This window comes from Simochromis diagramma, unplaced genomic scaffold (assembly GCF_900408965.1).
Source record: "Simochromis diagramma unplaced genomic scaffold, fSimDia1.1 OVJJ01000150.1, whole genome shotgun sequence".
NCBI lineage: Eukaryota > Metazoa > Chordata > Actinopteri > Cichliformes > Cichlidae > Simochromis > Simochromis diagramma.
The window spans coordinates 415,787-437,786 of NW_024387083.1; the positions used below are offsets into that span (position 1 = coordinate 415,787).

At 42.2% G+C, this 22,000-nt stretch overlaps 1 protein-coding gene across 4 annotated transcripts in view; it reads left to right on the forward strand.

Annotated features, from left to right (window-relative positions):
• LOC120742428 (glutamate receptor ionotropic, NMDA 2B) overlaps positions 1-22,000 on the forward strand; it is a 140,310-nt gene that overhangs the window by 6,168 nt on the left and 112,142 nt on the right. For all 4 annotated transcript variants that reach the window (XM_040045718.1, XM_040045720.1, XM_040045721.1 and 1 more), the window contains 2 exons: positions 403-541; positions 1,848-1,955. In XM_040045718.1, coding sequence (XP_039901652.1) covers positions 1,929-1,955 — 27 coding nt within the window. In that variant the 5' untranslated portion in view covers positions 403-541; positions 1,848-1,928. The remainder of the gene's footprint in view (positions 1-402; positions 542-1,847; positions 1,956-22,000) is intronic.

Below are 22,000 nucleotides of genomic sequence, written 5' to 3' on the forward strand. Positions count from 1 at the left end.
TTCTTATTCCTGCGATGCTGCACATACTGTAGTTTGAGGGTGTTGTTAGGGATGTAGGAGAAGACATTTTTTTGTACTACAGTGGATTTGGAGGAAATGTGTTATTTAAAATATTAGGCTTGGCTTCCTCTCGGATCAGAGAGCAAACACGCACACGCTTTGCTGAAGATGAGCTGTGAGATGCATTCAAACAGGTTTTCATTCAAAGCTGAGAGTTATGTCCAGATGTGCACATGAGCACGGCAGCTCTTGCATTTTAAGTTCCCATCATTTAATCGGGTTTATTGATTCTAAGGGGAGCGGGTCAGAGGTCGACCAGGCGTAGCAAGGCTTTATTAGAGTCTAACTGACTGTGACCTGCTTCTAACCCGCTGTCCTCCCTTTTCCCCTCTGCAATAACAGACTGGCGGTCGTCGGGAAGACGAGCGACTCCAAACGTCTTTCCAGAGGAACAGAAGTGAAGCTGCTCCTGTGGAGTACAATTACCTCGAAATTGCTGCTTTACCCCCTTGACCCGACGAGGATTTTACCTAAAACCGCTGTGAGTTCCCGGTGCCAGCTCCTCGTCACACAGTCACCGCTGAAGGGATTAGGATGCGGAGGGGGGGCGGAGATAAATGCTCAGCATCGGCGCCTTGATTTTTAATCTTACCCTTCCATTCACGAACATCTGTATTTACTTTGGCAAACCCCACACACCTAATGAGGTGTCCTGGTAGAGAGTAAAACACATTTGTTTGATTAAGTGCAATTGGTTTAGCCAAAGACAAACCTGCTGGTAGAATGACACCTGAAAATAATGAAGGGCTACTTTATTGTCCGGTTGTGAGTTAATTAAACTCGTCTTTCTGTTAACCGGTTAATGACTTTGTCATGTGGTATCAATCCAGGTGATTAGTTATGTCAATCACAGGGAGAAATTCTTTTCCTTTAACGTGGAGCGCTGTTTATCCGTCTAGATTGTTGTCCTTTTCTGGAATTAAATGGCACTCACCTCATGTTTGCCACGCAAATAAAAACTTTATGCAGCTTTTTCAGAAATCACAAAATCCACAAACCTGGACGTGAGCGGTTTCATGTGGGGACTATATTCTTTCCAGCCAGCACACCTGCCAAACATCACTGTGCAGGAGGAAGTGCGCTTCTACCTGTGAGTAGAAGCTCCTGCTTGTGACAGCAGGACAGGATGTAAACATTAGTAGTGTGTGTCCCCCCCCCCCCCAGCTGAGCCGTGATGTCAGCTAGCTGCACTCCTCCGTCGGTTGGCAGATGTAGATGCGGACACTAGAATGCAAAGAAAGTTCCTACATGAAACTGTTCACAACAAGATCTGGGGATTTCTGTTTTTCTGGACAGAGGACAGTACGCTCAGGAGAAGGCAAACATGGTATCTACAGAACAGAGCAGCTCACACCAAAACCATCTAGATGGATAAATGATATTGTAGCACTACTGTAAAAATATGTAAACTTGATTTTGGGGTGAAAGTTGTTTTTAATGCTGTGTTTATTTGTCCACAAGAAAAGGTTTCGGTGCTCCTCAGATCTGATTCAGTTTAATGTAATTGTGTAATTTTTCCACAGGGATAACATTTGTAATCATTTCCTGTCACTTCCCGCTCTATTCCAATTTTTCGACCGCTCTGCATCATCACGGCCTGTTATGAGAGGCAAAATCACGGGAAACCCTTGAGGGGGAGACTGTCATCACCCTCAGGGACAAGTTGTGATAACACAGAATGCAGCACTGTTTATGTACAGTCAGGAAAAAGAGCTCAAAATTAGTTTTTTAACAGCAGCCACTCACATTCAATAATCATATTGTCTTTTCTCTCATGTTGACTTTAGTTCGGCCTCCCTCAGTCTGAGGCTATGAGAGGGAGAGAGGAGTCCCAGGCCGCACCATCATGCTACTTCTGAGATGCTGGGATGAGACTTTGGCTGGCAAAACACAAAGTAAGACAATATTGATGCATGGGGCCTCTTTACAGGTGGAGCTCTTCTTAGTTTTCTCGTGTTGTCCCCATAGAGAACCGCTGAAACAAACCATCTTATCTCGGCTGTGTGTGCCTCTCCTAACGCTCAATGATGGATGTTCTTAAACTTCTGTAGTGTGTGTTTTTTTATTGCTTCGTATCTTATGCCAGGTTTGCTTGCGGGTCAGGATAATGGTTCAAGGTGGAGCTTGCAGATGAATGGTTTAATCCTTGGTTTGTAGCACAGTGTGCACTTTGATCAATGGCACGCGTCAGCACGTGGTCGTTCAACCCGCCCCCGCCCCCCTCGATCGACTATCGGCCTCGTTTACACTCCACAGGCATTGATCAGGCAATTAAAGGATTTGTTAAATTTGTTTTTTTGGTTTTTGTCGTTTGTGTGTGTGTCAGCTGTTCTCATGTTTTCACGCGCTGCATGTTTGTGGACGACAGAGAGAAAGATGAAAGTCCGGTCCACTCTCACCCAGGACCAGATTACACAGAGCAAATGTTTTTACCACCAGGGGCAATGAGAGGTCATCATCATATCAGTAGATTTCATCATTTTCTCATCCATTACTCCTCAGTAACTTTTTTTTCTTCTTCTCCCTCTTCGTCTCTCTCATCTCATGCACTGTTAATCAGCGGTGACGTTAGGAGACTGAGCCTTGGTGCAAATTTAGTCTCCTCTTTTTGTGGTGGGATGGAGTGTGTGCACGCTGTGTGAGCACACTACAAACAGCACCATTACACAGGCACTCCTCTACACCTTTAACCTGCTGCCTTTTAGCCAGCAGCAGAGCAACGGCGTGGCTTTGTAACGAAGAGCTTTAGCTTTAGCCCCGGCCCTTCAAGCGTCAAGTCGCTTATCTGCTTCGGCTAATGCCACACAGATATATTAACAGCGATGATGCATCTAATTAACAACAACGCCCCGCTGTTTCTGATTAAACAAAAATATAGCATTCACACGTACACTGGCAGATTATTAGTCTGCTGGGCTTATTATTCGAGCGTGCTTCCTGCTCTTACATAAACTGTTTAGAAAAAAAGGCTCTGGCTGGAATAATGGCCTAAATGAGGACATATTAGAATAATAATGTCTCATGAGTTTTTTAAAAGCTTTATCTCCAACCTTTGTGTACCTAACCTAAATGGGATTCTGGCCCCTCGTTATATCGGCGCTGTTCAGCGCCGCTAATTAAGTGCTGCATAGCTTTTCAATCATTTTTTCAGTCAAATCCATTTAACAAGAGACTTTTTATTTAGACTCAAAGAGCCCACGTCACCAGTCTTAAATGAAAGCCGCAGTCTTTGACGTGTTAAATGCAATTTGAACATTTTTAGGGTCAGCCTTCTTCTCTCTCTGCTAATGTACGGAGTGCAGTTAAAGGTAGATTTCGGCGTTGAGGTGTAACAGTAAGATAAACGTTGTCTTTCTCCTGTAATCCTGGTGTTGCAGTCTTTTGCTGAACAGGCCATTATTGCGATCGCCTTATTTTTACTGATATAATTTTTTTTCAACCTCTCTCTGTGTCTTTTCTAAATTGGAAGAAATTCAAGAGTCAGGAAGCTTCTGATAAAGAGAAGCTCTCATAACAATAGGAGGAAGAGAAGAGGGGAAGTGTTTTGGTAGTTGTTTCTGGGGATGTGGAGTAGAAGGTAGAAAAAAGCGCAGCTTTTTTTTATATTTTTTTGCGCCTGTGCCGCTGTCTATTTTGTTTTTTCACCTCGTGTGAAATTACACAGCAGTGCGTGTGGGCATCTCATTGCATCAACAGCTCGCATTGGCACGTTTCCCTTTGTAATGAATGCCGGTCACATTGTTAGTTTAAAGCGTCACTGATGCTCAGTCCGCTTGCAGTCGAGTAAACTTGGAAGCTACAGAAACTCAGTCATGCAGGATAAATGTCTCAGGTGTTTAGCTGTCTCAGAGTAATGCGATGCTACATACAGGGAGTGCAGAATTATTAGGCAAGTTGTATTTTTGAGGAATAATTTTATTATTGAACAACAACCATGTTCTCAATGAACCCAAAAAACTCATTAATATCAAAGCTGAATGTTTTTGGAAGTAGTTTTTAGTTTGTTTTTAGTTTCAGCTATTTTAGGGGGATATCTGTGTGTGCAGCAACTTAACAAAAAACAAATATATACCCATTTCAATGATTTATTTTTACCAGTGAAACCAATATAACATCTCCACATTCACAAATATACATTTCTGACATTCAAAAACAAAACAAAAACAAATCAGCGACCAATATAGCCACCTTTCTTTGCAAGGACACTCAAAAGCCTGCCATCCATGGATTCTGTCAGTGTTTTGATCTGTTCACCATCAACATTGCGTGCAGCAGCAACCACAGCCTCCCAGACACTGTGCAGAGAGGTGTACTGTTTTCCCTCCTTGTAAATCTCACATTTGATGATGGACCACAGGTTCTCAATGGGGTTCAGATCAGGTGAACAAGGTGGCCATGTCATTAGTTTTTCTTCTTTTATACCCTTTCTTGCCAGCCACGCTGTGGAGTACTTGGACGCGTGTGATGGAGCATTGTCCTGCATGAAAATCATGTTTTTCTTGAAGGATGCAGACTTCTTCCTGTACCACTGCTTGAAGAAGGTGTCTTCCAGAAACTGGCAGTAGGACTGGGAGTTGAGCTTGACTCCATCCTCAACCCGAAAAGGCCCCACAAGCTCATGTTTTATGATACCAGCCCAAACCAGTACTCCACCTCCACCTTGCTGGCGTCTGAGTCGGACTGGAGCTCTCTGCCCTTTACCAATCCAGCCACGGGCCCATCCATCTGGCCCATCAAGACTCACTCTCATTTCATCAGTCCATAAAACCTTAGAAAAACCAGTCTTGAGATATTTCTTGGCCCAGTCTTGACGTTTCAGCTTGTGTGTCTTGTTCAGTGGTGGTCGTCTTTCAGCCTTTCTTACCTTGGCCATGTCTCTGAGTATTGCACACCTTGTGCTTTTGGGCACTCCAGTGATGTTGCAGCTCTGAAATATGGCCAAACTGGTGGCAAGTGGCATCTTGGCAGCTGCACGCTTGACTTTTCTCAGTTCATGGGCAGTTATTTTGCGCCTTGGTTTTTCCACACGCTTCTTGCGACCCTGTTGACTATTTTGAATGAAACGCTTGATTGTTCGATGATCACGCTTCAGAAGCTTTGCAATTTTGAGACTGCTGCATCCCTCTGCAAGATATCTCACTATTTTTGACTTTTCTGTGCCTGTCAAGTCCTTCTTTTGACCCATTTTGCCAAAGGAAAGGACGTTGCCTAATAATTATGCACACCTGATATAGGGTGTTGATGTCATTAGACCACACCCCTTCTCATTACAGAGATGCACATCACCTAATATGCTTAATTGGTAGTAGGCTTTCGAGCCTATACAGCTTGGAGTAAGACAACATGCATGAAGAGGATGATGTGGACAAAATACTCATTTCCCTAATAATTCTGCACTCCCTGTATATTAGCATTAATTAAAATTTGACCGCAAGATCACATGCACGCTTGACCTTTAAAACACAGCAAAGATCCATGCGGTGGAATCGATTGCTTTGAGAAACAGCAGATCAATGCGGCTTCACTCATCCTTGTCTCCAGCGGTGGAGCGGTAGCATAAGTCACCTGGAAAACGGCCTGCGGATCCAGTCATTAGCTGCTGCACATCCAACATTTGCTTTGGTGGCATCTGTTATTTTCTGGCACATCCTCAGATGCTGCTGTGGGGAGGCTTCAGGTGCTGTCAGTGTTTGTGCTCCAATTTTTTGGACTGAACAAGTGCTGAAACTGTTAGTCGATGTTCAAGATTTGAATCTGTGACAAATGATTAATTGTTTACATGGTTTTCAGTGTCAACATATAGCACAGCTGCTTTTTCTGTTTTAAATGCCTGCAAATTAAGTAATTCAGGCTGCTAAGTGTGAAAAGCTAACAATCTGATGATGTCGTCCTGTGATTTGTGTGGGCATGGGCAGATTCCTGATTTTTATAGACTAAAATAAAGAGGTCAAAGTCTATCCTACTTGAAATGGCTCAGGTGATTTGGCTATGACTCCCAGCTAATTCAGGCCAAATCATTAGGATTGACATTGTTTTCATGCTCCAGCTTCATTTATTTTCTTTAATGTCACCCAGTGTGTTAATTCATTATTTTATACTTGTTTGAGTTTGTTTCCCCTAAAGCAGTGGTTCTTAACCTGGGTTCGATCGAACCCTAGGGGTTCGGTGAGTCGGTCTCAGGGGTTCGGCAGAGCCTCAGCCGTGATATGCACGGCTCATTTTGTGCACCAGTAAAAAACATATGTATGTCTTGAATTTGAAAAAAATCCTATTTTATTTTTCACTAAAGAGGGGTTCAGTGAATGCGCATATGAAACTGGTGGGGTTCGGTACCTCCAACAAGGTTAAGAACCACTGCCCTAAAGAAAGCAGGGAACATAAAAGACTGTACATAGAAGATGGATGGAAATGTGACCAGAACCTTACAAGAGCTTTTGATACCAAAATTCTGAAAATGTGACAATGTGTTTTTTTTTTAAATTGTAGTTTTGTAAGTAGCATCTTGCTTACCTGAAATATAAATTAGCTTCTTTTTTTTTTTAGCTAGCTAAAATTGCTTTGGCTAAAATGTTTGCAATGGTTAGCACTTTATACATGCTTAAGCTAATTTAAATTAAGGCTACTTGGAAATATCCTAACATCTCAGTCTGTGTCCTGTCAACAGAATAAAATGTTGACATTTTAAAGAAAGGTCTGCCATTACCATGTCAGTGATTTAAAATGACTTTTCTGGTTTCTTTGGCAAAGCAAACCTGTTTAGCACAACAGTACATTCAGGCCAAAAGCTACACGCTAAAGAAGCAGAAAATACTTTTTAGCACAAAAGTTTATGCCTAAGCACATAGGATACAAATTGTGTAATTCTCCTGGTGTTAATACTGACTAGGCTACTAAATTTCTGGTCCAAACAGTAGTTTGTTGACTACTGTTTTAGAGGTCCAAGTAATGCTAATGCTAGCTAGCTAGTATGGTTAGCAAGGTGATTCCTACGTAATTTGGCTAGTAAAAAAAAAAAAAGAGGCTTAAAACAAAAGTGACACCTTAGTATAAATAGTGAACAAGACAATGAGGGCCACATTTACTAAATGCTGAAAAATAGTGTTTTAGCACAATCCCCAAATAACGCTCATAGGTGTGGTTAGTGTTATGAGTGGTTTACAAAAGTGTGTTGTTTTGTAAACACAGGTGCAGGCAGATCATTTTGATATCAAACAATTCACTATCTTTTTCCCTAAATTTTACAATTGTCTGTGAATATTTGTATTAATATTAATATTATGCTGTAATCCTGTCTTTCCTGCTGCCCACATGTGCAAATGTGTCCACGTTTCCTCAAGTTTTAACTGTAAGCTTGAACAGGTATGTGACCAGCGCTCTATAAGAGCAGCTGTGCGCTCCGTTTTCAGCTGACTTGTTGTTTCACCTAGAGGTTGTGTTGTAGGAGCGTGTGACTTATTTGTTTCGGCGTGTGAATGCCACAGGTCAGGATCTTTATGCGGCCACGATAGACAGGAAACGCTTGTGCTCGTGCTTTGAGGAGTGACATGTGGGTGTTGCAGCTGAAAGATGAAACGCACAATCATTTGTATGTTGCAGATTGACAGACCAGTGAGACAGGGAAATTCATATATTTCCAGGGTTTAAAATGAAAGGGGAAAAAAACCTGTTTGCTCTTAGAACATGTAATGACTGAATCTGGGTTTTACATGACTTTATCCAACTTGGTGTCATCCCTGATTTAAAGGCAGCCACTAGGATCCTGCTTTAATTTGGAATAATAACACCTATGTCCTAGTGTGTGATTAATCCGATACTAAGAGATCTGATTAATGTGCTGTTGTGCAGGAGCTGCAACTAAGTAACGCTATTTAAACTTCTTTTTCTTTCTCCCAGCTCCACTAAGCACTGTTTTTATTTCCCATTATCAAAGCTGTGCCAGACAATAAATCAGTGTATACCAGAAAAGTGATTACTTCCCCCAAAGCAAGAGAAAGTAGTGCCCCCCTGCCATGAGACTGGATGGAGGTGCATCATCATCATCGTCTAAGCTGTGCACAAACACATACACACACACACACACACACACACACATACATACAAAAACCTCTAAAAGCCTGTTTGTGATGTTGCAAAGATGAAATGGTCAAGCACGGGCAGTGACCCTCAACCATACCTGAATGCACTCGCTTCTGCAAGTTGAACCCGAATGCACGGCGCTGTCTCGCAGCCCCGCTGCTGTTGAAATGTCATCGGTAATGCTCACCGCGCTTCAGTGGGCTCACTAAAGCAAAGCAAACTCCACAGCATTTTCTACTCTGCCTCTCGCCTCCGAGGCTCTCAGCCTCAGCCACAAAGCCACCTGCAGCTTTTTTCGCCCTGACTGTGTTTGCCAGAAGGTAATATTAAAAGTTATTGATTGGGTTGTGTTTAAAGAAAAATACCCAGTAGGAGTTTAGCAGAAAAAGACCCGATAGGGAGCTAATGCCTCCCTCAGGGACATCATCCACATACTGTCAAAACCCATGATGTGTGGCAACCGGGATGGAGAGCAAGGGAGGGGGAAGTGTGGAGAGGGGCAATCTGTGTCATATAGAACAACCAGATGCTGTAGTGCTTCCAACCAGGCGCACAGACAAAAGGGAGCGTGTGAGCGAGGCGATTGCGATGTGCGCTATTGTACAGAATACAAAGATAATAGTTTTGTCAAAGTCTGGCTGATTAAACTGAATGGACCTGAAGACGGTGCAGCTCTCATGCAGCCATTTAACTCCTTCTGTGTGTTTAGTCGATTGTTCCTGTTTGCATCTCACATCGATTTGTGAAAGCCGGGACCAGAGTTTCAGAGCTACTGATAACGATGTAAGTGTCCATGTAGGATTGTTGAGTTGTAAAAAACGTGGCCAGTATTTCTTTGCACAAGAGAGCTGATTGATTAATTGCCGATCATGCCACAGAGAAGGCAGTGCAAAAAAAATACAAGTTGATCTATAGAAATTTTTCAGTTGCACTCTCATTTGATCTAAATATCCATTTAAACATGTTGCATGTTCAATATTGCTAAAAGGTACTGTCACACAGCTTGGTGTTTAATTGGATTGAACTGTTTGTCATCTAATCACTGCATTTGGAGGTTGTTAGGCTTTTTTAATTTGTAGCAATAAATAAAACACAAATACAGCACAAAATTATTTTGTTTCCAGGTTTGTGACAAAAGGTCTATAGTTAAAGTGTTTGCAAACCTTAACAAACTGTTGGATTTGGCTGATTGAGAGCTGTTACTTGAAACGATACAGACATCTTTCAAGAAGGAAATCCAACATAAAGTTTGGCTGTTCTCAGCTGGGTCTTAAACAAGTAGAAACAAAGGGGGTTAAGAGGAAAGTTGTAAAGGGTAGTTGGAAGATGTCAGAGCACCAGTGTAAATGAACTGTCGAAAATGCACAAAAAACAAATGTGCAGCACAGGAGCCAGTGTTTGTGACAGAACTGCAAGAAATGGACTTAATGAAGAGGGATTTACATAAAGACAAGCCAAACAAAAACCAGCACTCACACCTACACAAGAGAACACAGTGGGATAAAGAGACGCGTTACTGCGCTGTGGATGACTGGATAAAAGTGATGTTTAGTAATAAATCACAGGTCTGAGCTGGCACTGGATTTATGGTCCAATGCTGGGGTTGAATGTCAGGGAAAGGACCAGGAGAGATTTCAGTCATTATCTCACCAGTAAATGCAAAGGTGTACAAACAAATTTTGGACATTTTGACCCCCTGAATTATTTTAGCTATGGAGACCAATACTGTTTTTTAGTATTTGTGATTTGAAGTTGGGGCCTTTAAAGGTAACGTGTGTAAAATCTCAAAACTAGATATCAGTTTTTTGCAAACTGCAGTCATATGAATTCTGTTTCCTTATCTCTCTCAATTCAAATGTGCAATCGTAGCTACGGTAAGGCAAACAAATCGGACTGCCTTCCATCTGTAGTGAGTGTAGCCTGTCAGTCTGCTGTTTACCTCAGCTGTAATATGTTTGTGTCTATTTACTCTGGATAGGGATAGAGAACTTTGTGAAAGGAGTCCGATAAAAGTTGATAAATCAGTGACGCTCACATCTGTCAGACGACAGAAGCTGAGGTGAGTTGTTGAGAAAATCCTGAACTTTTCTGTCGGTAAGCGCTGCTGTTTTTGCTGCTGTTAGCCTCTGTTAGCTGCTCTTAGCCAGTGTTCTTTGAAGTGGATCTAATATTGTTGGAGTGAATAAACTATGTGCCATAACCTCAAAGCGTGGTTACCTCTGGGTTTAAAATAAGAGTGTGAAACCGTTAAAGATGATCAGAGAGGCTGACTGCTGTTATAAATTCTCTGTGCTATATACACAAGAGCATGGCCATCAAATCAAATCAAAGTTCATTTCTGTAGCACATTTTGAAAGACTAGTGTACAAATAGTGCAATTAAAAATTACAATTACATGGTGTAGTGCAGGCCGAGTGAAAGTCAAACTAATTTGCTTCAAAAGCTAAGTTTTTGAGCTAAGTTTAAGTACGATTTGAATGATTGAATAGATTCCAAGAAATTATTCCAGAGTCTATAAGTGGCAATAGCAAAGGAACGGTCACCTCTGGCTTTTAAACGAGATCTCGGTTGCATTAGGAGCAGTTGCCTGGAGGATCTTAGTGCTCTTTTTGGGTTATACAGGTCAAGGAGATCAGTTAAGTAGCTAAGGGCCAAGTTATTTAAAATTTTAGAAGTGAGCAAAAGGATTTTAAAATCAATGCGATATTTGACAGGAAGCCAGTGTAAGTTAGCAAGGACAGGGGTGATGTGATCATGCCTTCTAGTGCTGGTTAGGAGGCGTGCTGCAGCATTTTGGACTAATTGCAAGCGCTGAAGGAGGGAGAGTTGGAGGCCCAGGTAAAGAGAATTGCAATAGTCCAATCTAAGTGATGAAGACATGAATAGGGCCATGTGGGGCTTTAGATGTTATTAATAAAATGAATTCTGAATTTCACCCGAAGCCAGTGATGGGAAGCAAGAATAGAGATGATGTCTGACAGCCGACTAGTTTTTGTTAGCAGGCTAGCTGCTCCGGGCTCATTAAAGGATGGATGTATGAACGGATGGACGTCCATGCTGAAGATCTGTAGGTGGTGAGTTAGCACCATTAAGTGTTATGCACAAGAGAGTGACACTTGAGCATAGTGCTAGAAGTCAGTAGACTGTCAAAATTAATTTTAAGGCAAATCCAGATGTTGTTTTAAGGACAGATGTTTTGAAATAAATAAAATCATATTGTGGTTGACCTTGTTCTATTCATGTTCACAGGCAGAATGACAAGTGTGTGTGTGTGTCTTTTATTTCTAATGCTGTTAGTAATGCATGACAACAGCCTGCCAATTAACTTACCATTAGCAGAGATGGGCTGTTGTTGGGTGATGGGACATTAAGGGAAAGATGAGGGGGCACAGAAAGATCGAAATGACAGCGACTGGTAGAGATGGGTGATGGGGAGGGGACAGGAATATGTTTAGAGGTGTAAGTGGAGGGTGTAAGTGCGTTTGCATGTGTGCGCAGTGTTGATGGGACAGGGTGTAAATAACAGCAGCATTAGAGGTGGATTGGGTGTGAAATTAAACCTCGGCCCAAAAATGTGCCACTTCGAAAGATGAGACAATTAGAACACGCTAGCACAGCCAGACCTTGATGGTACCTCCATTAAAATGTGTATGTGTGAAAGAATACCTGTGAGTAGGTTTAAGTTCTTCTACCTAAGATTTTAAAACATGTTCTCTTTCATTACAGATCTATTAAAAACCATAAAAAAAATAGTAGCTGACCAGCAGAAACTTATGTTCCAGATGTATTACATACACATATATATTTAATAGTACTATAAAAATCAGTAGAGGGCAGAGACTCTTTAAAGTGTCTCAGGCCAGGAGATCCATAGAATACATATTAATACTCAAACGACGAACTCAATGCAACATTCAGGCTTCTTTTTTCTTATAGGGCTCTCATACAATGTAACCATGTTTGGGTCTGATATCGGTTACAGATATAGAGGTGGCTTGATGACTGACAGGTTCCCTCCCACATGGGCAAGCACTCTATGTAATTCTACATATTAATGATATGTTTGCTATACCACAAGAAAGTAGCACTTTCTTGCTGCTAAGTGGTGAGTTTGAGTGTGACAGAAGTCTGCTGGAGCTCTAATATCTGTCACGACAGAATTGCTGTCTGACATTATCTGTAACTGCTGCTCAAGTGTCTGACATCTATTATGAAGAAAGGAAACCCTCGGGGTGACCTAAAATAGTTCAGAAACAATCGAGATTTACAGTTCTGCGCATGTGTGCAGAGACAAGTGAAACGTCTGAAAGGGCAGTCAGTCATTTTGATGGGATTTTATATAGAAAAAAGGTTATTGTTTTCATTATATAGATTAGTGTGTAACTGTGTATTCCAACAAATTAATGGGTTCTCGTAATCTTAAAATATTTCCGATAAAAACACATGCGAGTGGTCACCATTTTGTGGAGGAAAGGGACAACGCCACTGGTGTTTTAATAAAACATCATCCTTTTCCTCCTCACTTCAAGCCTCATCTCCAAGAGATCGTGCATAAACATGCGTATTTATTATTGCATATATTATTGCAATGACTGTAAATAGAGATGTGGCCCTGTCTCTGGACAGCTGACAGCTATCTGACCAAATTAGAACAAGCTAGTTACGAGCAAATCATATACCAGCTAATGTTAGGTTTGTCTCCTAAAAATCATACTTTCCCTCTGATAAACAGCTTGATTACATTAACACGCGTGAGAGTTCATTTGCTAAGTGTCCAACAATCAACTTTTTTACATCAGCTTCAAACACAGTGTCAATAATGCTAGCTAGCAGCAGCTAAGAGAAGTTAACAGTGGCTAAGTGATGCTAACACCGGCAAAAACAATAGTCTTAGTGACATAAAAGTTCAGGATGGCCTCAACAACTCACTACAGTATTGCTATCATTGGTTGGAAGTGAACTTTTTGGACTCTTTGTGTGTCGGACTCCTTTCAGAAAGTTTTACAGCCTCTTAAAGAAGTAAATGCTTCTCACCCGCCATTGACTGCTGAGGTAAACAGTGGATTGACAGCCTTCCACAAATAGGGAAAAATTCCTGGGGGGATCCAGTCCAAACAGTAGAAACACATTGCCCAGCTGCAGCTGTTATGGGTTTAAGTCTAAATGTAATGTTTTTGAGCTCTCTTGGGTGACTAAAACATGTTTCCTACAGCAGCCACGATAGCTAGGATTAAGCTCTTGAATTGCCAGGGGTGAGAAAGCAGAACTCGGCTGGCTGCAAACTACAACTTAACTGACATCTAGTGGCTAAATTTTTAAGCGCTCTAACTTTAAGAAGTGACTTTTTGCTGAGCCCTCATGATTCACAATGTTTTTCTTTCACTTAAAAGCGTGCGTCATGTATTAATTCGTATAATGACAAGAGTGAGATGCTTTTATAATTGCTAGTTATAATCAAACAAATAACAGGTCTGTATTTTAACAGAATTGGCATCTACTTGTCTTTTTCTTTCTTTCTTGTATTTTTTTTTTTTTTGCTGAAAAAGGTCAGTTGTGTAATTTAAGAGGGAGTAGGCCTGTGTGCACGCTCGAACGGTCTCAGTTGAGTGGCAGCGTTTTTATGTTCATTACTTAACAGAGAGCCTGCATATAAATGGATTATTTCAAAGTATGCGTATGCATCGTTTAAAGTGATGCAGCCGTCTTCGGTGTGCTTGCGTTTACCTGTGTGAGTTGGGTCAATGCTCATGATAGTGCTTTTTTTTTGTATGTGTGTGTGTGTGTGTGCGTGCGTGTGTGTGTGTGTGCACTTTCACTGCGGTGTTTGGATGTGAGCCAGAACTTTAAAACAGTCAATCAGCAAGAGTGACAAAAGAACAGAGAGGCACAGAAGGAAGCAACAACACATGCATACGGTGAAGCCCTAGAACATTTAGGCACTGGGACAGAAAAAAATAAAAAATGCAGGAATAAGTAATGTAGAGACACACTGTGCTTTTCTGTTTTCACTTCACTGCAGAATGAGCTCTTACTTTCCACTTATCTCACTCATGTAATCGCTTTCTTTCCCCTTTTCTGTCACTCACTGTTCTATCTCACTTCAGAACTCCTCTGCTCTCTCCGCATCATTTTTCTCATCTAATGCTCCATCTCTCTCTCTCTCTCTCTCTTTTCTGTCATGCTGTCTCTGCATTTATCTCTCCTTTCTCTCTCTCTTTTTTTTTTTTTTAATTAAAATCTGTCTGTATCGAGGGATTCTGTTATGTGGTGATTTAAATGGAGGGCCTGACATAAACGTAACATTACTGTCAGACCAAAGCAAATTCCATCAGCCCTGCTTAAATTTGCAGTGCTGGCTGTTTTCCAAAAGGCTTTTTTGTTCTGCAGCCAATATCTATACCATCTCCTATCTATCTTCTGATACTCATTTATGCTATTCTTTTTTTTTCTTAAAGTTTTCTGTGTCAGGTCAAAGGCATGAATCATGAAGGGTAACTGTTAACGTACGAGCTGGACTCGGACTGACGCTGCAGTCTTTAAGTCCGATGCTGATGCTAATATTTGAAAGCAGGAACGTTATGGTGAAATGAAAGGTTTAACTGTGATAGAAGCATGCGAGTGTTTCTGCTTTGGCTGTTTTTTGTACATAAAATAAGAACCTTTTAGTCCCCTTCCTGCCCCAAACAATGCACGTAGTTCATTATGTTTCTGATGTTCACTTAAAGTTCAGAAGCTTAAAAGCGCACAGTGCTTTTTCATTGGTATATGAAGTGGTTTTCTGGCTAATCAGGGTTTTTCCATCTCTTGTATTCTCTTCTCCTGAACCCACTCCTAAATGTTAGTAAAAATAAGCTCCATTTGATTAGCTGTTTAGTTTCCAAACTTTTTGTAGCTAGAGATCACTTATAGTAAAGTAAGTTTTCTAAGTTTCCCCCCTCATAATCCTGACAGAGTTGATCAAGCATAGGCTTTTTACCATTTGCACTCTAAAGGGGGTTAGACACACAGGAAGAGATTAACAGCGAAGTGACAACAAGAGATGAGGGATTGCCAGTGAAATTCTTTGACTTACAGCAATCACTGCTACATAGGCATTAGTGATGTGAAGTCGGTGGATACCTTTAGTCTACCTCTCTTATGCCCTAAGACTGCTGGGATATGCTGTACATCCTCTGCAACGCTGAACTGGGTAAGTGGAAGAGGGATGGATTGACGAATTTATCCATGCAGTGGATTCCTGGGATGTCCGCTGGTCCAAAATGTTGGGAAATGAGTGAATCCCTTGAACATGGTTATAGAACCATTATATTTTTCATTTGTTGCAAATTACAACCTTTTCCACAACCAAATACTTCGGATGTGGTACAATCATATCAGAGTTTCTGTTGTCCCAAAGATAATGGGGGCGGTGGCGAGGGACTCAGGAGTTCTTGTTTTGTTTATCTGCACCAACATATAAATATTCCAGCGCAATTTTATAATTTATAATAGTAAATAATTCAATTATATATTTAAATTATAAATTATTTTGCAGAACCCTTGGCTATGGATTACAGACACCTACAGGCCCCAAAACCTCACTCAAGAGATCCAGCCGTCCACAGCGGTTTATTTCCGCAGCCTGTTTCATGGGCGTTGGTTGTATCATGCACCAAATGTGACGTCACCATTCAAGAAGTTTAAATAAGAAGGAAGGGGAAGTTTAAGGAGTTTTTAGGAAAATTCCTGTCAGAAAAGTTGTTGCAGCATCGCCCTATGCGTCTAAACTCTGAGCTCCTAAAGACCGACATGGCCGTGCACTTGTGCAAAGTCTCCAGCGTGACTGAGTCAGCATAAACTACATGTAACTGTTTCTTTGACAGTCAAAACAAAAAGGATGTGATGCTGTCATGGAAGTGCAAATCTGGCGCTAATATTAGCTGTATCAATATATCGATGAGCCTCGCATGCGCAGAGACAGACCTGTCATGCGCCTGCACTCTGTCACACTTGTACTGAGTTATGTGCCCACAGTGCCATCCACCTTGCTGTGAGAAATGAGACACTTCACCTCCTCATGAGTGTTAGCACTCCCTCCTCTCCTCTCCTCTTCCCACCCGTCTTCCTCTTGAACTCGCTCTCCCCTGGTGGATGGGAGCCTGTGGTCGGGTCTCCATAAATCAAAATGTTACCACCGGCACTATAAGGCTACTTTTTAATTAAAACGGTGAATCAGTCGGCCCTGATTATGAATTGTACTCTGCTGCCACTGAATAAAATATACAGGGCTCATTTGCTCTCCCCCTCTGACTCCTCTCCGTCTCTTTGTCTCATTCGGTCTGCTTCTCGCTCTCACTTTGCCTCTTGTTGCATGCGACTCAATTTTCCACCAGAAATTGAGAGTGTCCACACAGCAAAAGCCACAGCCACGCGCAGCCACTGAAGACTGTGACAGCATTGTGAAATAGTTGAGGAGCTTACTGGTTGCATAAACATAAAAACTCAATATGGAGGCTCTGGCGCCGCTGGGGTCAACGCTATTATATCACAGAAACAGCCAGGAGGACTACTAGGCCAGTGGGCCTTGTTTATCATATGATGCCACTCTTTTAACTGTGCCGCATCAAGTGAGGTTAGTAGCTGTTGAGTTGGATGCTTCCATTAAAGAGAAGCGAGAGCATTCAGCCCAGGTCACGCAATTCAAATCAGCTCTGCAGGGAAAGTAGCTCCTGGTTTTTAGCTGGAAGATGTACAAAGAATAGCGGCAAAGACTGGGGACAATGGCCGTGCTTTACTGTCAGAAACAGAGCAAACCCAACTCTATGAATACATTTATATGCAGAAGAGTGAGTCTTAAAAGCTTCTCTTTGGAGTACCATCAGGTTGAAGCTGAACAGTATCTCTCATTCAAAGGAACTTTATTGCTAATTTATGACCTTTGCGTGTCTTGCAAGTACAACTGACATCGTCTTAGGGAGATATGGGCATGAGCCAGGCCTCGGCGGAGTGGAAATTAGCTCAGTGGAGCGCGGCGCAGGGGGGTGCCGCTGTGGCGCTGCCACCTCTGCTACCCTTAACTTTATATCAGCAGGCGAGTGCAGGGAGGAAGGACTAACTGGAATTCCATCTTACAGCTTTGCACAAACAAACTCATGAATGATAATGGGTTGCTAATTGAAGGTACTGGAACGATTGACTACGCCACTGCAAATGGAGTCCTCCTGGTAGCCATGGCGACAGGCGAAGAGAGGCTCAGGAGGTCTCCTGACCTGAGCTAGAGTCAGATCATCTCTTACACCCGCTCCCCGTAGTCTACCCACCATGTGGATATATTTGCATCAATGAATATTCATAAGTAAGCTGTTGGTGCATCAGAGAGCTTTTTGAAAAGTTGGTTCAAGTGTTGGGTTTGTATCATACGACGGCATTTCAGATGCAAATGTTCTGACGATTTTTTTTGTTTTTTACCCTCTGTGTAATTGCAAGCAGTTAAGGTGTTAAACAAACAGAACAATTACACTTTACTTGTTGTATCCCTATTAAAAAAGATAAAACACCTTCTAATTACAGTAATTAGGAAACAGATTGTTGCCGCCTGTTTTTTATGCCTGTATCAAAGATCTCTAATGATGTGCACTGGATTTCACCGCTGATGAGCAATTTAAGGAGAGCAGAAGGTTTGCACAGTAGGAACTGTGATGACTGTCTGACCTGCAGAGGTGTCCTTGAGCAAGATGCCGAATCTCTGCTAGCTGGAAGGCTTTTTTGTGAGTGAAGATGGGACGGGAGCGAGCGGAGAAGAATTTCTCTACTAGTAACAGGTTCTTTTAAAAGCTGATTTTACACACTGGATAGCTTTGCATCACCTGAAAGGAGTTTCACCAAGGCAGTTTCACACCGATCAGCTACATTAAAACTGATGAAGGAATAAGATCAATAATCTATTTGTCTTAAATGGCACTCCCCATTGGCAGCAACCTCCTAGCAGGATAGTACACCCCACCACACTGCTAAACCTTTCAGGAACATCTCCAGAGAGCTCAAGATGTTGAGCTATATGCATGTCTCGGTGAATCAGAGCTGCTTCGGCGGCACAGGGCAGATAAATGCAATATTAGGCAGGTGGTTGTAATGTTGTGGCTGATCGCTGCATCAGTAGACATCTTGTCATACTCTTCTTTGGATTAGAAAAGCTGTCTTAGCTTTGCAGAGAGCAGTTTCACTGTGGTGCCGCCCACTATGCTTAGGTGTTCACCTGTGGCAGTGTGTTTGTTCCTGTCTGCTTCCATTCCTGCTGGATGTCTGCCGATGAGCTGGCCGGTCTGACCGACTCTACGTCTTTGTGCATCTCAGCGGCTGCTGCCTGTCGAACTGGCAAAGCTGCCTGTCTCTGCGTGTCTGTAATGTTTTTGCTGCTGTCTCTTGGGTGCATGTCTCTCCCGGGCTGAGCTTTGGGTGCGATTAAATCCAGGGGACATCCATTGGAGAGGCACTCTTAGATGTCATTATCCCTGTGGGGAGTCTCATCATCATCCTGCAGCAGAGAGAGAGAGGCGCTCGGCACAAGCAGCCTGGGAAGGCTGCAAGAGAGACAGCCATGACAGCCTTAGGCCTGCAAGTAAATTGTGATGATCATGCGAAAAAACATCACCCCCACCAAAAAAAAAATGCCGGAGATGAGATCTGTATGTATGTGCATATGTGCATTTGGAGCTCTTGCTGGAAAAACAGCAGAAAGCCCCGAGATAGAGAAAACCTAACCCCCGTGGAGCTGCTAATCATAGCAACTCCTGCGCAAGAACACCTGGAATTAATTGAAATGTGTAAAATTAGCAACATGAATTGATAGCCGAAAATGAAAGTCATCAGTCAATATTCAGCCTGAGGGGAGAGCAGGGAAATATAGCTCTCCTAGAGTGTGTTAGCCTAGGTGGTATGAATTAGACAGGTCTATAAAGGATTATACGTGGATGATTTTTTTTACATAACCTCTTTGCTATTCTTTGTTTTTTTGTGAGGTCAGCTGACCAATTACCAGGTTTCCTTTTGTAAACAACTAAAATAAAAGTGTGCTAAAGTTCCTCAACACAACATTTTACCTCTATGCACACTATTTATTGCACTCTACTTTTTGCAGCGTTAGTAGTGTGTCTTGTATCGGCAGACTCGTTAGACATAGTACAGTAGTGGATTAGGCTATGTTCTTGCATAAGCATATTTCAGGGCTTGGCTTTTTGTCTATCCAACTGTTCCCATGAGATTTTTATTTCCACTTGAGGAGGCAGATTCAGAGCGTGCAGACACATTATGTCCCATTAAAAAAAAAAAGAAAAGAAAAGAAATGGTTCCAGCAAAACATCCACCTGAGGTTATTTATCCCTACAAAATAGGGGAGCATGTAGATATCATTCTGTACAATATTGTTATTCCTCACTACACATAAGGACTCTCATAAAAGAAGAAAAAAAAAACTTGCACTCCTACTAATCCAAAAAGGCAGAGTCCCAGTGCCAAAAATAACAGCTTGGAATGAGATGGACGGAGGAGGACAGATTATTGGTGGTTCTAATCTGTGAAAAGCTGACAATAAAACACATTTAAAGTGATTACAGCGCTGTTATTGGCACGGGGAGGTCAATGCATCGCGCTCTTCCTATCCTTAGCATTGCGTTTCCACAACAATGCAGTCTGCTGCGTAACTGCACCCATATGAATGCTGCTGTAAAGGTCTTTCACAATGACACATGGGCTGAAGCGCTAATGCTGATGTACGGCGTCAGAGGGGAGAGAAGGCGAATAGATGAAAGGAAGCAGAGGGGAAGTAAGAGACAAGTAAGGAAGGAAGAGGAAAAAGAACAAGTGGAGAAAAGGGATTTTGGAGATGAAGCCACAAATCACGGGGAAGATTAAGCGTCTCTTGTGCGCGGTGGAGGAGGTGTAAATAGAAACATGTCCCAGGGAGAGATCCCGGAGACCAAGCGCTTATCTCCCTGAGTGTTGTCAAAACACATTTGTCAGTCTGACGTATTTAAGTGTCTCAATGTCTATAAGAGACTTGATATGCAAAAATAAACAGCTGATAGTAGTTGGAAGATGTTTAGCTGCAAACATGAAACATGCCTACAATGACACACTCTGCACAAGCATGCATACACACACCACCCGAGACTATAGGCAAAACTGCTTTCACTCCAGTGTGACCCTTGGCTTGATGGGAGATGTGTGGATGAGCAAGCTGATCATGCATTATCCCTGCATCTGACTCCCTCAGCTGAAGTACCAGCACATCATCAAACAGCTGCTGGCGCTTGTACCCGTTCAACAGCTGCCACATTTCACAAAACGATGAGGAAATGCTTCACATTGTGACTGTCTCTGCCCAGTAAATTAGCCAAGGGAGTACGGGGCCCTGGTGTTGCAATACTCTTTCCCCCACTGGACTGCCTCCTGTGGGAGCTTCCTTGAATGGTTTGTGGACTCACTCTGCAACCCTGTGGCCTGCAAACTGCCAGAAGCAGCTGCTGAGAAAATAGAAAGCACATCTGCACTGTGGTTACTTCGTTATAGGCAATATTTGGTATCAGTTGCATCATTTCTATCCTGAAGTGGCAAAGTTTTGCTCCTGCACTTACAGTCATATGAAAAAATAAGCACATCCTGTGGAAACAGGGTTCTTAGTAATGGTGAAATATTCAATCAAAGTGCACATCTTAAAGCTGCACAAATTTGAAAACAAATGACAGGAATGTTCATCTCTCCGAATTAGCAGCCCAGCTGATCAATGCAAAGTGAAGTCTCCAAGAATCCCCCAAAAGATCTGTGGGTAACTCTTGCAGTTGTTCGTTTTCAAGTTACAGTCAGTCAGAGATTTCACTTGCATTAGGAGAACAAAAAACACGTTAGCAAAATAAGGTAACTCTAAAGTTTAGTAGAGACTATGCGTTTTAGAATAAAGCACTTTTGGGGTTTAAATCAGTGAAGAACAGTTCTGTTGAGATATTTAAAGAAAGGCAGCAATTTCAAGTGGTGGCGCTTGTGTTATCACAACTGTAATTGTATCATTAACTTTTCTATTCAGCCAAACAAGCTTCATAACTTAAAAAATAATAATTTTGGACTACACCTCATGTAAACTATATGCCTGTTTTGGCTATATCATAGTCCCTCTACTGTATATTAGTCCAGAACTAGAATTCTGACTATAGTGCACAATATTTAAGTATTTTCAAGGGTCAATAAAGCCACATTTAATTTGAGAGGGTACTGATCCTGACGGTACAACTTTAATGAGAACTTGGTTTGGATGCAATCCCAGTGGTGGTGGTCTCGTCGACAAAGGTTAGCCTTTGAGTTTGTCAACGATTTTGTTCATAATTGTTTTCCAGCACCCCACCAAGCTGTGCAGGTTGTTGGGTCTGATGGTCTCAGGATCTTGTCTCTGCTTTTTGCAGATGATATGGTTCTGTTGGCTTCAATGAGGAACAACCAGGTTGAAGTGGGGCAGTTTGTAGCTGCTGACATGAGAATTACCACCTAGGAGGTTCTGGCTATCCATGGTTCTCAATCAGTAAAGGGTATAATGCGCACCCCAATTTAGGAATGAGCTGCTGTCCCAAGTATCTCAGTGTCTTGTTCACTAGTGAGGAAAGGACAAAGCGGGAGACTGACAGACCAGCCTGCTGTGGTGAAGAGAAAGCTGAATGTGAAAGTGAAGTTGTCAATTTACCGGATGATCTGCTTTCCCACCCTCACCTGTTTCCACGAGCTGTGGGTAATGAGCGAAAGAATGAGGTCGTAGCGAAAATGAGCTTCTTCTGAATGCTGTCTGGGCTCAGCCAAAGAGATGGAGTGAGGACCTCAGTTGTTTGGGAGGGGCTCAGAGTAG